Genomic DNA, 17,434 nt, shown 5'->3' with positions numbered 1-17,434 from the left:
GTGAATGTTCTAAGTTTAGGGAAGATTTATTAGACATGTACAACAGCAGGCACCAGCCCAGGCAAAAACATTACAACTAAATTGGGAATGAAATATGTATTCCAGGGCAATATGGGTCTTTGGTGCTCCGTATAATTGTAGAATCTTACTTGAATGAAACAATGGATGTAAGTGCTCCTAGCATGATGTCTGGCAATAAAAAACAGGATGTATTATTATTATTATTATTATTATTATGTCAAAAGAAACACATGCACATATTTCTAAGTGATTATTCTTTGTGACATACTAGTACTAATATTTAGGTCCAATGTTTCAAAACTTTAAATGTATATTTAGAAATTATAGAGGAATAAGAATGTGATTTGTTGTAAATTCATGCAAATCTGGGCCTCATCTCTTTCTTTTCTACAAACTTCATTTTTCTGTCCTCCAAGACATTTTAATACTTAGGTAAAAATTAATAAGCTACCATGATAAAAATTTGACCCCATATGAAAAAAATCTGATGAATGAAAAATTAATATTATATCCTAGAAAACAGAAATTAGAAATTATTAAAAATATGATGGGTCTTCACATACAGGGATATTTCCATACTTCTGTGTGTGTGTGTGTGTGTGTGTGTGTGTGTGTGTGTGTGTGCATGTGTGTGATTGTGTTTGTGTGTTTGCATACACATGCACGTGTGAATACCATGTTTATGTATCATTTATTCATAGATTTTTAAATGTAGGTCAGTTCAGTAGAGCACTTCTTCATTTTGGTGATGATGAGCACTTCTTATACACTGAAGTTTGATCAACCATCCTTACTGCAGAGACTTGATTTAACTCAACAATTCTGCATACAGGTACCACTGACACACATGATTCAGAACTAAATGGTTAATAAGGCCGCTTTAATTTCAATAGAGATAGTAACAGTAGCTCCCATCTATGCAGCAAGGATCATTTCACAGATACCAGGTAAGGATCCATCTCTGCCTCAGCTTTGTTCTACAAGTGAGAAGCTAGTACCGAAAGGCAAATCATTTTTTCAAGGTCACTGAGCTAGAAATCAGCTGAGATTAAATGATAATTCAGTCTTACATATCTTCATCTTTATAAGGGAAAGACAATAAAATCATATGTGGGAATTACATATGATATGACCACTCACAGGAAAAATTAACCTCTAAGTTGGGTTTTAACTCTATATATGTAGTATTATTCTTTCCAATTACAATAATGGAACACTTTAAAGAATATCATTGTTATAACTGTACAGTCCTAATGTCCATCCAATATATCCATTTTCTACCTGAATATGTTGGTAATTATAAAATATATACATGGAAAAACATATAGTACATACAAACCAAATGCAAATAAAATATTTTTAGACTTTAGAAATTCTTAAAGCATGTTATATTAATCCTAGTAAAAATGGCTTCTCTATATACAATACATAATCTTTAAAAATCTACCCCATGAAACAAAACTCTTTGGTTCAGCAAAAGGACTCTAAATATGTAAATATAATTTATTAAGGATGCACTTTCTTTTTCTGGGCCTGGCTTAATCTGGCTTAAATCTTCAGGAAATAGATTGCTGACTTTCTTTAAAGAATGAAAATACATGTGTGGAGTTGGTGAAGTTTCCTTTCCACATAGAATATTATCATATGAAAATACAATCAGAAGATTGAAAGATACAGGAACTAGGAATGACACAGGATGTCGTTTCTACCCTGCCAGGATTAAAAAGATGGTGAGAAATCTGCAAGGGAGGAAGTGATTGGGATCAAGACCTATGAACACTCACTGGTAAAATTCTTAGGGTGTCCAATGATTTGAAACTCCCCTATCGTTATCTGGAAGACGGAGAAGAGGAAACAGAAAGAAACTAGGTTCTGAGTGTTCCTTTTACTTCTAAAATCCTATCACATCCCCAATAGCTTGTGTTATAATTATATACATGACTCGAATGCCTCTAAACAAAGCCGTTAACTCTACAGTGATTACAAGTACCAACACCTGCCAATGGGCTTCTCAATAAAAATTAAAGGTGCTCATTCTATTCTCTGTGTGTATTGAGAGCAGTGATGGCAGGGTTGAGCGATAGACCTCAGAGCTTGAGAGTCAGAACCTTTACCTATCGGGGTCATGGTGCTCTGTCTTTGTGGGAAGGAAATGCCCTTAGTCTTTTATTCCACTATCTTTTCTACTTTGACAGTGGAAGTATTTTTTAAATAAAAGGTAGAACCTTCACAAAGGCCCAATATTTAGTCATGTTTTACTTTCTAAATGATTTTTAATGAAGTTTTTGAAAAATCTCTGAGTATTACAACTGGCCAAAGGAAAAAAGAAAGTTTTTGTTTGTTTTTCCTAAGTTATTAAAAATAATGTAATTATCTGATTTGATTAATTGACTTCCTTTCATACCTAGTATCACTAACTAATATTCAAATGTTTTCTTTTCCCTAGATGGCATCAGAAAAACAATTTAGTCTATTTTTATGTTAAAAGAAAAGGAAATTCATGATCTTCTATTGACTACCCAAGATGTCTGGAAACTACCATTTGGGGCCATCACAATATATCCATAGTGTCTGTTGAGCCCTGGAGAGCTTCTTCTAAAGTGGTCCATATTCATCTTCTTCCTTCTAGAAGGAAGGTGCTCAAGAAGAAAATACTAATTTTTTTCTTAGGACTCTAGGCAGGAGAGTGTGAGTTGAAGGGAACAACAGATTTCACAGAAAACTATGTTATGCCAACAAAAATAGATCTGATCATGTAAAGGGGAGAGGACAGTCTGAGACAAGTACATAATGGAAAACAGGGATAATTCACAGCATCTAAAGGAGACATTCTTGTCCAGAACCACATCTATCCACTCTCCTGCCCCGACCAGCCAGGATTTTCTTCTCCCCCGCAGTCTTCCAAGAGATCTTCTAATGCTCTGAAGAGAGGAATCATCAGCACTGTGTCATTGGTCCTCACAGTCCTCTTCTGTGGCACGCCATCACTTTTCTTCCGTCAGAAGTCTTTGTCCCAGCCTGACATCTCATCCGGAGGTACCCCCCTTTCAGGAGGATATTTGTCAAAGTAGCTGTGATCTATGGGGCCACTGAGCTAATGGAGAAAGGATAGAGCAAAGGTCAGGACAAAGGTGACCAAGCATGCCAGTCCATACAGGTCAAGCATGCCCTACCTGAGTGCTAACCTCACACTGGAGCCTCTTTCATAGTACATATGAGAAAAGATGGCCAATTACCTGTCTTATGTCACAGTCTCAGGCTCAGGAGACCATCCCATTAGAAGCAAATGATTTTGTTGTTGGTTACATTTTTTAGGAGCTACAGAACATGAGGAAGGATTTTCTAAAGAAAAGGTGAAATAAGTACTACCTACCGTCTTTTATCAAGATAAGAAATATTTTCAAAACAAATTATTTTTTAAAATCATTATTTATCCGAGTTCCTCTGATATCTAAGTTTCTTAGCAATATTGAATTTGAACAGTTAATTCATCCCTATAAAGTATGCATAGTAAGCAAATGGACAATCCAAAATCTTAGTGACACTGAAATATCACTAAGAAAAAAAAAAATGACTCTGGTATTAAATTATTTTGTAACCAAGTGGTTTAAAATTCTTTACTTAAATTAACCAACACCTAATTAAATACTCAGATGAAAAACCACTGATGATTCTATTGTGATTTATTATGATGTGTTGGGAGTTTGGGGGCAGCTCCAGGGATTGTCACCACTATGCATAGTGGTTGTCATACTGGACAGCATAGGTTAAGAAAAAGTGGAATACCATGTGACTTGAGGGAAACATGTCAAGAACTAAGAGGTCAACATTCTACCAAATGTATATGAGTGATGTCTGGAAGCATTGTGGAAGCCATGTCTTCCACTGCACACCCATACATCGATAGCTCAAAGTTTTCACGAAAGTTAAACAGTAGTAGAGAACGGAATTTCTAGTCTGACATATTCACATACAATAAGAATTTTGGACTACACTTACTATAATTTAAATACCATAGAAGGACATTTAACATCTGTTGGTCATTTGAAACATACACACACCGATATTACAACACTCCTTATTCTTCCTTTTTCATTCTGTTCTATCTATAAAAACTTTCTTTTAATGGAAAAGTTTTATGTTTGACCATCGTTCTTGATCATTCCTTTATGTGCCCCATATTTTAGTTTATTTTTTCCTATTTGTGTAATAATATAAGCATTTCTTTTAGATATAGTTATATTTTCATTTTTAGTAGCATAGGTGATCAGACAGTTTACAACTCTTACTGTAATTAACAAGAAACTGTATTTTATCTGTGTACCTGAGCAACTCTGATGACTTTGGGACTTAGGGGACACTGGCATATAACTAATTCCTGAGAGGTGACCTTAGTGATTATCAAATAGGCAATACTATTGCTTTTATTTGTGTGTATTCATGGAGCATATGTGTGCTTGTTATGCGGTTGTGGGGGTACTGCACAGAGCACATGTGTGTACATGCCTGTGCATGCCAGAGGCTGATGCCAGGTGCCATTACTCATTCCTTTCTGCCTTACATTTTGAGGCAGCGTCTCTCCCTGAACCTGGAGCTCATCAGTTTGGTAAGAATAGCTTACTGGTAAGTTCCAAGGATTCTCCTGCCTCTGTCTTCCCAGCCTTAGTATTACATGCACACACTACAATGCACAGCTTTTAACCAGGCATAGTGTCTTCATGCCATGTGCTAAGCACTTGATCAACAGAGCCTGTTCTCCAGCCCCAGAAATACAACTTAAGTCCCTAGGTCATAATTACTAGGAGGCTCACCTAATAAGAAGTATTTCAAAAAAGTACCTAAAGTCTGTTGTGTACATGCTTTCTCTTTCTCTCCTTCACCCTCTCCCTTCCTTCTTTATCCCTCTCCCTCTCTCAAATCTGTTTTTAAAAACTAGTTCCTAGAAACTAATCAAGGGAGTGTCATAGCAAACACCATACCTCTCTTCGTAAAGGGGATGGAAGGTTCCGCGCTTTCAGGCCCTCCCAATTGAAACCATTTAACCACCTAAAATGAGAAAAATATGAAGGATATTACTTACATGATAAATGATCAGCATTATGTAGTAAATGAATAGCATGTCAGAGTATATCTATCAATCCATGTTGTCACTCCCTACCTCCAAAAGTGCTGCTGCAAGCAGCTGGAAGTTAATGGGGAAAGAGTTGTTAAACCCATGCCTACTGGGCACTTACACAGCCCAGCAACCATCCTAGGTATTTCCCTGCCACACTGAAATTCATAATTTATAGTGTATCATCTCTTCAGACTTTCAGAACTTTATTCCCATCTTTATGGTACCCTCATTTCTTTTCATTATTTTTATTTTTAGATTTATTTATTTTATGTGTATAAGGGTTTGTTTTTTTTTTTTTTGCCTGCATGTATGTGTGTATGTACATATATATCTAGAGGTAAGAAGAAAGTGTCAAATTTCCTTGAACTGTTATAGTAGATGATAGTTGTGAGCCACCATGTAGGTGCTGGGAACTGAACTCAGGTCCTCTGCAAGAGCAACAAAATACTCTTAAACCACATAACCATTCACTGGCTCCCAAGTTGGGATCCTTTACTACAGTTCCTCATGTTGTGGTGACCCCAACCCTAAATTATTTAATTGTTACTTCATAACTGTAATTTTACTACTGTTACGAATCATACTATAAATATCTGATACGCAGGATATATGGTATGCGGCCCCTGTGAATGGGTCGTTTGACCCCAAGGGGCTCACAACCCATAGGTTGAGAACTGCTGCTTTAGACCCTACCCTTGATTCTTAATTCACTGAGAGATATGAAGTGCGCACATATGTGTGTGTGTATGAGAGACAGAGACAGAGAGACAGAGAGAGAGAGACAGAGACAGAGAGAGACAGAGAGAGAGAGACAGAGAGACAGAGAGACAGAGAGAGAGAGAGACATTGACAGAGACAGAGAGAGAGAGAGACACAGAGAGAGAGAGAGACCCGTAAGAAAGAAAAAACATTCACAGTCTCTCTTCAGCCCTTCCGCACCCTCCCAGTACTGCTTCCTCTCCTGTACCATAAACGACCTTCCTACCTTCCTGCGAATGCCCGTTTCTCTCCCACACGCTTGACCCCATCCTGTCTGGTTTATTGCTGCAGTTCTCCTGTCCCTGCACTACCACCGTCGACCCTGCTAGATCATTATATAGAAACAACTTAATGCTGCTGCAGTCAAATGCTCTACCACTGAGCTATACCCCAAAGACTTCTGACAACAACAGAACACGTCCTTTGACCAAATTTTTCTCCAATTCAGTCTGCTTCTCTCCTGTGCTTGGGAGGGAAAAGTCCTTGAAAAGGGTTTGTCATCATTCCATCCACCCATTTTCTCCTGCCTACACTGCAGTCTGTTTCAATTCCCTCCGCTCCATTGAATTATTAAATGTTTCCATTTTCATGATATTTGGTCTATTAGTAGCACCACTTCCTGTGACTCTTTATTCTCTTGGCTTCTGGCGCGCACTGTTGCCTGGAGACTCTTCTGGTCCTCCCAGCGCTTTTCCTCCTCTACTACTGCCATTTTCTAAGGAAGTGCACGCCCTCCACAGACCAGTCCTTGAACGTCCTTTCTTTTCCCTAACCATTCTGCTTCATGGATTTAAAAAGCATTTTATACTGATGAGCCCCAATTTTGACTTCCAACAAAAACCCAGCGACCAGTGCTGTTCACCATCTCCTTTACAAGAGCGCTTATTTCACTGCACCAGGCAACATCAGGCCTCTGGTAAAGGTTGTTCAGTACTGTCCATTCTACTCCCTGGGAGAGGCGGTCCTCACTGTATCGGTACAGAAGCTTCCCAGCCTTACAAAAGGCACTCTCCCAGTTCCTTCCACCACACCACACACCCCTCCTCTCCTCTTCCTCCTTCACTTCATTTCTCTCTTCACCATGACTTCAAATGTCAAGGGATTCTTCTACTTGAAGGCCTGTGCACCAAATGCTGGGTTGTTTGTACTCTGGACTTCCATATGATTCGCTCCTGCAGTATTTTCAAGTCTAATCTCAAGGGTTGTCTCTGCCAGCCCTTGACTGACTGGCTTGTCTGAACTCCTCTTTCACCGTCTCCCCTCTTCCTTCATACTTGAGATCCTTCCTGCCTTGTGCATTTCCAGTATAGACTGACACATTTACTATTATCCAATAAACACTAGGATGCAAGAATCTTGTTTATTCTCCACTCGAGGGTGGAGAGTTTCATCAGTCTCCTCTATTTTTATGCCTGCAGCACTTGTCACAGGGGTTTGACACAGAAATGGGCTTAATAAAATGTTGTTGGATGACTGAACAACTCTGTAGAAGAACAGACTTACACAGAACTTCTCGTCTAGTGTCTAAAAAGTTCCAACAAGAAAGTGCTCTCCAGTGACCTGTGGGAATATTGAGTCCAGCTGGCAGTCAGAATTTCTTTCATTCCTGTGTCCATATCATTAATCTAAACAGGGGACTCTGGTCTTCTGCATATGTGTAATGCCAGACATCTGGAGGCCTCACTTCTGAAGACCGTCTGCTCCATCTCTTAGATCTTACAAAGAACATGGAACAATACCACCCTCTATCTATTGATCATTTTTAATTGGGACATTGGGGTCAATTTAGCCAGGCAACAAATACTTAGGGAAAGACTACTTGGTCCCAGGTATGGAAAAAAAAATAGTCTTTTTATTTTTATAAGGTGATAGGCAAAAAACAGCCAATAATATAAATGCTTAATCTACACTTAGACACTAACAAGTACTAGGAAGATAAAAGAGAATAGAGTGGTAGATGGTACTGAAAGTGGGGAGCATTTGGAAGGGCTGCTTTGAACTGGGGTACTATTTAAAGAATGAAGAGAATGTGTCCCTGTGTAAGCCCTAAGTTCCAAACAGCCAGCTCATGCTCTAAGGACAGGTCCTGGTCCCACAGCCTGGATGCCTCCCAAATAGTTCAAGCCATTCAATTGTCTCACTTATCCAGAGGGCCTGATCCAGCTGGGGTCTCCACAGCCGTTGGTTCATAATTCATGTGCTCAGCCTGGAAGGAGGGGACTGGACCTGCCTGTACTGAATCCACCAGATTTAAATGAATCCCCAGCGGAATTTTGGTCCTGGAGGACATAGGAATGGAGGGGAGGGGCTGGGGGGAAGGTGGGAGTGGGAGCGGGAGTGGGGAGGACAGGGGAACCCATGGCTGATGTGTAAAATTAAAACATAATAATAAACAACAACAAAAGAATGAAGAGAAAGGAGAAGCCATGGAAAATTCTGTGGCAAGAACCTCCCAGATGGAAGAGGCAGGAATCAGCTGAGATACAAAATGCAAAGAAAATAGAGGGGGAAAAAAGATATGTAGGGGTCAGGAAGATCATAAGGACCACAGGTGGTTGAATAACTCCAAGGAAACAGTGCATCAGGGCATTTGTACATATGGAACCCGCAGCGACTGTGACAGCCTGCAGAAGACCTGTGCATGCTCAAAACAGACAAATTCCGCATGGAGGATGGAGAGAGGCAAGAAGTCTCACCATTAGCTGGGGAGCGATTAGCAAATGATAGCTGCTGGGACACGGCCAGCTTTCCTCAATAGTGTGGACCCCTTGGTCAGCCATACTCTGGGGCTGCTCCTACCAAGAGTAGTTTGGAAGCACAAATTGGAGTTGAGGGAAAGAAGAAGAAGACTTAAGGCTGGGTGGGTAGAGTTGAGAGCAGAGAGGTGGATTTGAGAGCGTGAAGTGGTGAATAGGATCAAATTCCATCGTACGACATTCTCAGAGAATTAATAAAAAACATGATTAAAAAAAAAAAAAACAAAAAGTAAATCTTAACAACGAAAAGGACAAAAGACGTCAAAACAACGGTGAAATGCCAGATCCTATTTGGGTGCTTTGTTAGAGTTTAGGGCACAGTAAGTTTTGGAGTGACAGAAAGACATTATAAAACATTGAGGAAACAACACAGTCTGGTTCTCAAAAGGTAACTGTGGTCATGTAGAGAATGACCACAGGGGCAGGGTGGTGCAGTGGTGGCAGCTAAAGGCAGGGGACCATTAGGAGTCTGCCACTGTCCTCCTGTAGCCAAGCAAGAGTTAAGTCTTCCCTCATTTCACAGCCTCACCTCGATTCAGAGTTTTCACTTAGCCATTGACTGGTGAATAAACACCTGAGTTTAGAAATGGATTGGGAACTAGTGCCTTCCACTTTAGATACCATTTTGATAGGAGCTCCTAAAATTCTTGTTAAAAAGCCACAATGTTAGCTGATGCCTGCCTAGCCTCTGTCCCTGTGTGAAGCCATACGGTTTTGACCCAGGACACACCTGTTTGTCTAGGCACTTTGTGGGGCTCCCTCTTCAGACATTTCTGGGTACACATTTCTGCAGGACCTTCTTTTGCCACCAAATACAGGAACCAACTCTTAACACACATCTTACAATGCTCTTTATTCAAGGAACCCCAGAAATATTAATGCTAACCATCACTGTGGTTCTACTGAAGAAAATCGCCTTGCATTTCTTAGTGTACTTGTGGCAATTTGACTAATGATGACATTTACTTAGCAGGAGTGCCCTTTGAGATTGGCTGCATTTTATGCAAAGCAAGTGCCAGCACATGCTCATAAGTGAATACCGTTCTGCAAAGAACCACTGACATCAACAGCAGAGAAACTGCTTGTTTTCAGGAGATCTGTAGATGCTATTCTCAAAAGTAATGAATAGGTAAAGTATTTGATATCTCCTCCTGTTGGGAAATGGATAATTATATGTACCCAGGTTCACTAGCCTTCCTTTCAAATAGAGAAGACTGATACCTCATTTCCAGGCTAGCTAATAAACAAGGGGGCAAGGTTGATTTAATAAAGAATGCACAAATTGGGCAAATTCAAAGGATAGCTGATGAGCTTAGGCATACTTTTTTAAAATACAAAGCTAGGATGAAAAGTTTTCTTTCAAAAATTAATTTTTGACAGAGGAGTATGAAAGAGACATCTTGATGTGGGGGGGATTGGGGAGTTAGAGAGAAACCTTGTGTCAGGAAAACCCCCAGGAATCCACAAGGATGACCCCTAGCTAAGACTCCTAGCAATCGTACAGAGGGTGTCTGAAGTAGCCATCTACTGTAATCAGATTGGTGACTACCCTAATTGTCATCATAGAGCCTTCATCCAGTAACTGATGGAAGCAGAATCAGAGATCCAAAGTCAAGCACTGGGCTGAGATCTAGAAGTCTTGCTGAAGAATTGGAGAAGGGATTGTAAGAGCCAGGGGAGTCATGATGGGAGAACCCACAGGGGCAACAGACCTGAGCTCCTGGGAGCTCATGGACTTTGGACCAACAGATAGGGAGCCTCCATGGGACTGACCTAGGCCCTCTGCAAGCATGTGACAGTACCATAGCTTAGTCTGTTTGTAAGGCTCCTAGCAGTGAGATCAGGACCTGTCCCTGGTACTTAGTTGGCTTTTGGGAACCTGTTCCCTATGCTGGATTACCCTGCCCAGCTGTAACACAAAGGGAGAAGCTCAGTCCTGCCTCAAATTGCCAAGCTTTGTTTAAGCCCAAGGAAGGCCTGCCCCTTTCTGAATGAAGATGTGAAGATGGGGAAATGGATGGGGAAGAGGGTAGATGGAATCGGGAGGGGAAAGCAGGAGGAGAGGAGAGAGGGTAAACTGTGGTCAGTATGTAAAATAAATGAAGAAAATGTTATTTAAGTAAAATTTAAAAATTTACTTAATTTTTTTAATAATAAAATTGTGTCTGTGTGCTTCCCTTCAATGCAGATGCCCAAAAAGAGGCAAGAAAAAGGTGTCAGATCCCCTGGGCAGGACTTAGAGGAAGTTCTAGACTGTTGACATAGATGCTGGGAACTGAACTCACATCCTCTGCAAGAACAGTATTCATTCTTAACCACTGGGCCATTTCCCTCCAGGCCCTAAGAGAATGTTGCTGTTGTTGCATTTTAAGAAGGCACAAGGTAGGAAGAAAAATGTAGACTTGGGAGATTTGCATGAGGTTTAAAGACCCTTTATCTAGAGAGAGACACAGAGACTTCCCCACCGACACCCTGAAATTGTGCCCTAGCTTGATAGCTTAGAAAGAGAGCCAGGAGAAAAGAACAGAATGAAATTCTGTGGGTTTTTTTTTTGTTCAGAGAGCACCATGCAATCAATCTGTTGTCTCTTCTCAGGTGTCCCCTGCATTCTGACTCTGAAGCTGTGTGTGGCAGCAATTCTGCCTATTACAGAGAAGGGACAAATCAGCCCTCATGGGGAAGAAAAGTCAATAACAGCATCCATTTGCAAGTGTACCCTGCCTGCCACAGCCTGACTGCTACATTTGAAGGAGCCTCAGGTAGATAAGAAAAAAAAAATCTAAAGCCAGAGCTTCTCACCAATTAGATCCTTTCTGTTTTCCAACCACACCCAAAGAAAGCATGGCAACTCCTTAATGAGGAAGAGCAGGACAATATAGTAAGAATCACTTTAATTGGTGGGACACTTGTCACTATGAATGGTGTGTTTATATGTCATTTTATAATGAGAGAAGAAACTATGGTGACAGTATGGGGTGCAAGGGATAAGGTAAATGGATTTTAACACCAATAGTGAGCTTCACAGTTGAAGGAAATCCAGAGGATGACTAAGAAAAAGGATTACTAGTACTTTAGTGCCTGTAAAGTTCCAGATGAGCCTGTTGTCGGTCCCCCTCTCTCCTGTTTCTCTCCCTCCCTCTTTTTCTCTCTAATTTACCCCATGGGGGAGCTTGGTTTCACAATGGTGAGCACATGGCTCGATTGCCAGGGGGATCATGAATTCACACTGCAGGGCTAGCAGTTGAGGATTTATGTATATATTCGCTCACTTTGCAGCAGCTGCTGTTAGGGAGAACAGAGAGCCTCCACATGCCGCCCCCTGTGACCATACTGCTAATGTTCCCACCACTGGAGGGCTGGGTGTGTGTGGCTTGGTCATGCATGTGTTAGCATGCGTGGAACTCTAGATTGTATCCCGATTTCCAGCACACACACACACACATAGGAACACCACCCCTCCATCTGAGAGGAAGAAAACATTAGAGGTGTTTTTATTGTTGAAAGTGAACACATCAGCATATTCAAAGGCTTGCAATAATGATATTCTCACACTTATATGTGGGATCATTAAAGTATAGCTACAGGTGATATTTTCTGCCTACAAATTGTAAGCAAAAATGAAAACATTCTGAAAATTCCAGGACTTGCCAAGGACTGTGTAAAAAGCATAAATCTTAAAGGTTCAAAGTGCCACATTTGAATATTTAATCAAGTTAGAAGGGATGTCAAGGAAGTTATCAGGGGTCTAACAGCTATTAAAGGGAAATGATAGCTCACCCTTGAGAATGACTCATTATTGTAGTTATGTGCAAATCAATGTACTTCAATTGAAAACCAAATTGAGGTTTCAGAGCTTAGAGAAACATTCAAAGGACATTATATTTTAAATGAATATATAATATTATTTAAAACTGAAATGGAATACAGGTGACTTATGATAAGTCACATACTGACAAAAACTTATGTAATTTGAAAATATATTAAATAAAAAAGATTTAACAACTTAAAATAAAGAACATTATAAGGAACACAGTCAACTACTCTTCCTATCTTGGGCACTGTGGGTCACAGCTGCAGGCTGACATCTTAAGAGAATACTTTACTCATCACTGGCTACAGAAAAGATTTTATGAAGTCAGGACATGGTTTCTGTGGTGAGCTATTTAGACATTAGCAGGATTTAAAGACACTGGCACTGGGCCCCTCCCTCACAGAGCACAGCCAAAGATTGGAGCTGCAGGACTTCAATTATTTTTAGATGACCTGAGTCATTTCTCTGGCCCTGGAGATGTGACCTCCTGAACTGCCCAGAAAGCCATCAATACTATCTACAACAGGACCTGCAAGCCCCAAGCCTTATAAGACTGCACTCTAGCAAGAGCCTTGATAAACCATTGCCCTACCTGTAAGAATAAACCCAAGTAAGCTTGTCAGTCTGGACAGGAACATGCCCCTCAGGAAAGCTGTCTATTTGAGGGCTTATGGAATAATTATAAAACCTAATTAAATACAAAGGCCTAGGCAATGGTCTTGCTTGCCTTGTCTACTCTACTCATGACACAAGAGTGCTCTGCTCTGCAATGGTCCCTTTGGCCACTGCACACTCTTATCCCTTGGAATCCCACTTTATTCTGTAATAAAATTTCCCCCTGTCTTTTATATTACATGTGTTTCTTGTGAATTCTTTTAAGGGAATTGTAAGGATTGAAGAGAGGTGAGGCCAGAGCAAGATGCTGCCATAGTTCCTACTAAATACATTGCTTTCACAGCACCATAAAGTAAAAACTCATTAGTCAGTGTTGTTTAACAGTGGGTTAAGCTATATTATTCTCTTCTGCATCTCTGCGAGAATTATAACCTATTTTAGTTACAAATTCAATGCCAAAAATATTGTTTAATCCCTTCACAGAAGCTAGGTTAATAATAATAAAAATAACATTGGATATATACTGTTTCTATGACTGAAAGATATGATGTTATAGCCTTTAAAATAACTTTGCTCATTCTTTACATAAATTTCTATCATTAAAGAAATCATATTGAGACTGATTTGGGCAACGACTACTAGCAAACTGCAAAGAAAAACTGAAAACCGAAACACCCCAAAGTTGAAAGCCTGTAAAGTGAGCATGGGGGTCTCCTGAGAGAACCCGCTGTGGGATGTCTTTCTGTATGTTATGAATATGTGTTGCTCTGATTGGTTGATAAATAAAGCTGCATTGGCCTTTGACAAGGCAGCTTAGAGACAGGCGGGAAATCTAAGCAGAGATACAAAGAAAGGAGAAGTGGGGAGACGCCAGCGGCAGCTGGAGGAGAAGCAAGATGCCAGCGGACCAGTAATGCCATTGCCATGTGGCAAAACACAGATTAATAGAAATGGGTTAACTTAAGATGAAAGAGCTAGCTAGCAAGAAGCTTGCCATAGGCCATAGACCATACAGTTTGTAAATAGTATTAAGCCTCTGAGTGATTATTTTATAAGTGGCTGCCAGACCACAGGGCTAGGTGGACCCTGAGAAAACTTGCAGCTACAAGAACCTGTCATGATCACCTCAAGTGCTGGTGACATATGTCAGTTTGATATCAGATAGCGTCATTTGGAAAGAGGGAACCTCAACTGAGAAAATGCTTCTCTCAGATTGGCCTGTGAGCAAGCCAGTAAGCAGCACTTCTCCATGGCCTCTGTATCAGTTCTTGCTTTGACTTCCCTGGATGATGGTCTACAAGCTGTCAGATGAAATAAACCCCCTCCTCTCCAAGTTGCTTTGGGCCATGTTATTTATCACAGCAATAGAAACCCTAACCAAGACACCTGGTTATTCTGTATATTTCTATGTTTATCTTGGCAACAAAGAAAATAAGTACCTGTGTTTCTTAATGTCGTTGATCCCGTTCTTCAGATTCCCCAGCCTTTCTGTTGGATTTTGCCTGAAATAATTTATGAAAGAAGTTTGTAATAATAATAAAATAAGCAGTTTTTGATAAGAGAGTAACATTTGTTTTTAAATCCATTCACTTGATAACTTTCATCAGTTCCCACTGTGGGGGTCAGCCACTTGAGTACAGGGAGAGAAAGAAGTCATGGCCCTCCTACAGAGGAGCCACAGCTGAGTGTCCATACAGCTATCTGTTCTTTATGTGAGCTATGAGTAGATGCTGAGTAAAATACTATCTTTCTAACTCAGCTAAGAAAACTGGGAAATGCTCAGAGTTTCATGTACATCTAAGCTGCAATCTTAGAAATGTGGAGGTATTCCTACTGGTAATGCCCAACCTAGGTTTTATGATTTACTAACTTTAAATCCTTCAAAAAGTTCTTCAAAGGTGGAGCACCAGGACACCACAGTACATTGCAGTTTAAGCAAAACAAAAAATTCTGGAAGTTTACAATATTTTTTCTGAAAAATTATGCTTTTGGTAGTAAGTAGAAGGCTGCAATAATTTAAAAGAAGACTGGAGAAACATTAGTTTTTTTAAAGACTATTCTATTGGGCCTTGAGAGATAGCTCAGTGAATAAGAACAATCACTGATTGTTCTTCCAGAGGACTCAAGTTCAAGTCCTAGCCACTATATTATAGTTCACAATCTGTAACTCTAGCCCCAGGAGACACAATGCCTTCTTCTGACCTCTGTGGTCACCAGGAATGCACATGGTACACAGACATGCATGCAAGTAAAATACCCATACACATAAAATAGAGATCAATAAATCTTTTCTTGAAAGCTGTTTTAAAAAAGAAAGAAAGGAAAAGGAATATCAAGGAGCTGGAGAGATGGTTCAGTGATTAAGGAAATGTGCTGCTCTTCCAGAGGCCCTGTGTTGAATCCTCAGTACCCACATGACAGCTCACAGCAGTCTGTAACTCCAGGTCCAGCTCTGATGACATTATCTAGCCTCCAAGGGCACCAGGTTTGCACTTGCACACAGATATACACTCAGTCAACATACACAAGATTTTCAAAAGTATCTTTTTAATTTAAAAACTTTCTTCAGTTATAACAGCAACATGAAAGGTTCAAGTAGCAAACACAGAAACCTGACTGTGAAGCGTCTACACATCACACAGCAGGTGAAAGCCTTCACACTTCCCCCAGTGCTAGGTACTGCCGATGGTCATTCTCACCTGCAAAGCCTCCGAATCAAATCCTCAGGTCTCCTTGTGATCTTTCTGGGAAAATCCATTTTTTCAATTCCTTTGAGAATCAAATTGTAGGTCATCATTTGGTCTATTCCAGAAAAGGGTGGGCTGGAGAAGATGAAAAACAGGACACATTTCAACGAGTGTCTGAGAGACCGTCGCTTCTCTTTTCCTGCTTCTCTTCCTCCTCCTTCCTGTCTTTCTAACCACCTCCTCTGTCAGTTACCTTACAACAGATTTGGATATAGTCTGGAAAAACCTTCTGCCAATTTCATATCACTTAAATGATACACCCAGGTAACATGTCATGAGGTGATAATCAGTAAAACGAAAGCCAAGGAGACAGAGAGGGTGGGTGAGTGTGATTTTCTTCTTTTCTTTTTTTAAAACAGTGAGTAGGAAAAGCCTCTTCTTTGAGCTGACAAGAGAGAATTCTGACTGGGCAGAAGGAGTGGATGAGCTACACACTTGTTTGTGGGCACTGAGTTCTGAGACAGGAAGTGCGAAGGAACCTGTCGGGGGTGGGCAGCCGTGGGCAGTGGAGGTGGTGAAGTGAGTAAGCTGTGAGGGGTGTGAGAGATTATAGCAGCATCGTACGTATTTAGTGGGCTACAGTAAGGAACTGGGGATGCATTCTGAGTCAGCAGTATAACTTATAGCATCTCCAGTCATCTGTTTTTAATACAAGAAATATATTTAATACAAGTAAGGTGTGGGGGTTGAGCCTGGCAGGCTGGCTGTGGGAAGTAGTGTTGAAGGCAATGAAATAGACATGGCTGTATCTACACCATGAAATGTACTAGGTAGGTCCCGTTGTCAAACTGAAACTATAATCTGCAAGGGATAGTACCTGGGAGCTAATGAAGCTAATTAGGTTGAGGACGGGGCCATCAATGATGAGTTTTAGTGACCTTCTGAGACATAATGTTGTCTGTCCATCTTTTTCCATCCCATAAGAAGTCAGAGGTCTGCAACTAGAAGAGAGTCCTCACTAGAACTCAACTCTTTGCTGAGGCTTCCAGCCTCCCAAATTGCAAGAAATAAATGATCTTTAAATAATAATAATAAAAAAAACCAGCCAGTTTACATCATTTTGTTATAGACCCTGAACTCAGGCTGATGGTAAAACTAATAGGATTTGCCAATGTAGTGGGTGTAGTGTGAAAGAGAGAAAAGGGATTCAAGAACAAAGTTTGGCCAGAGTACTCACAGAATGAAATTATTGTCATTAAGAGGAACAAACTCGCCGGGTGGTAGCGGCGCATGCCTTTAATCCCAGCACTCGGGAGGCAAAGGCAGAGGCAGGCAGATCTTTGAGAGTTCAAGGCCAGCCTGGTCTACAGAACAAAATCCAGGAAAGGCGCAAAGCTACACAGAGAAACCCTGCCTCGGAGAAAAAAAAAAATAAAGAGCAATAAACTAGGATGGAGATGAGTGCTGTCATTTGGACCTGGGCCACTGTCCTGACCCCCAAGTTGTCTCACAATGGGGAAGTGATGAGTTTGAGACTGAGGCATACTGAAAGAAAGTTAGGCCACTGGGGAGATGACCTTGACTGGGATATTAGGATACTCATCTCCTCCTCTATGTGTTCTGGCCACCACACAGTGAACAGAACTCCTTTGCCACATGTTCCTGTCAT

General features: G+C 40.6%; 1 protein-coding gene across 1 annotated transcript in view; it reads right to left on the bottom strand.

Moving 5' to 3' along the window:
- Nucleotides 1-880: 880 nt before the first annotated feature.
- Prkg2 (protein kinase cGMP-dependent 2) overlaps nucleotides 881-17,434 on the bottom strand; it is a 104,231-nt gene continuing 87,677 nt past the window's right edge. The window contains exons 16-19 of the mRNA XM_036201717.1: nucleotides 15,778-15,900; nucleotides 14,518-14,580; nucleotides 5,001-5,067; nucleotides 881-3,115 (exon numbers count right to left, since the gene is read on the bottom strand). Of these exons, the coding sequence (XP_036057610.1) occupies nucleotides 3,020-3,115; nucleotides 5,001-5,067; nucleotides 14,518-14,580; nucleotides 15,778-15,900 (349 nt within the window). The 3' untranslated portion in view covers nucleotides 881-3,019. The remainder of the gene's footprint in view (nucleotides 3,116-5,000; nucleotides 5,068-14,517; nucleotides 14,581-15,777; nucleotides 15,901-17,434) is intronic.

Source organism: Onychomys torridus, chromosome 10 (assembly GCF_903995425.1).
Source record: "Onychomys torridus chromosome 10, mOncTor1.1, whole genome shotgun sequence".
NCBI lineage: Eukaryota > Metazoa > Chordata > Mammalia > Rodentia > Cricetidae > Onychomys > Onychomys torridus.
The sequence above is the reverse complement of the archived record's forward strand: the minus strand, read 5'-3'. Positions and strand labels throughout refer to the sequence as shown.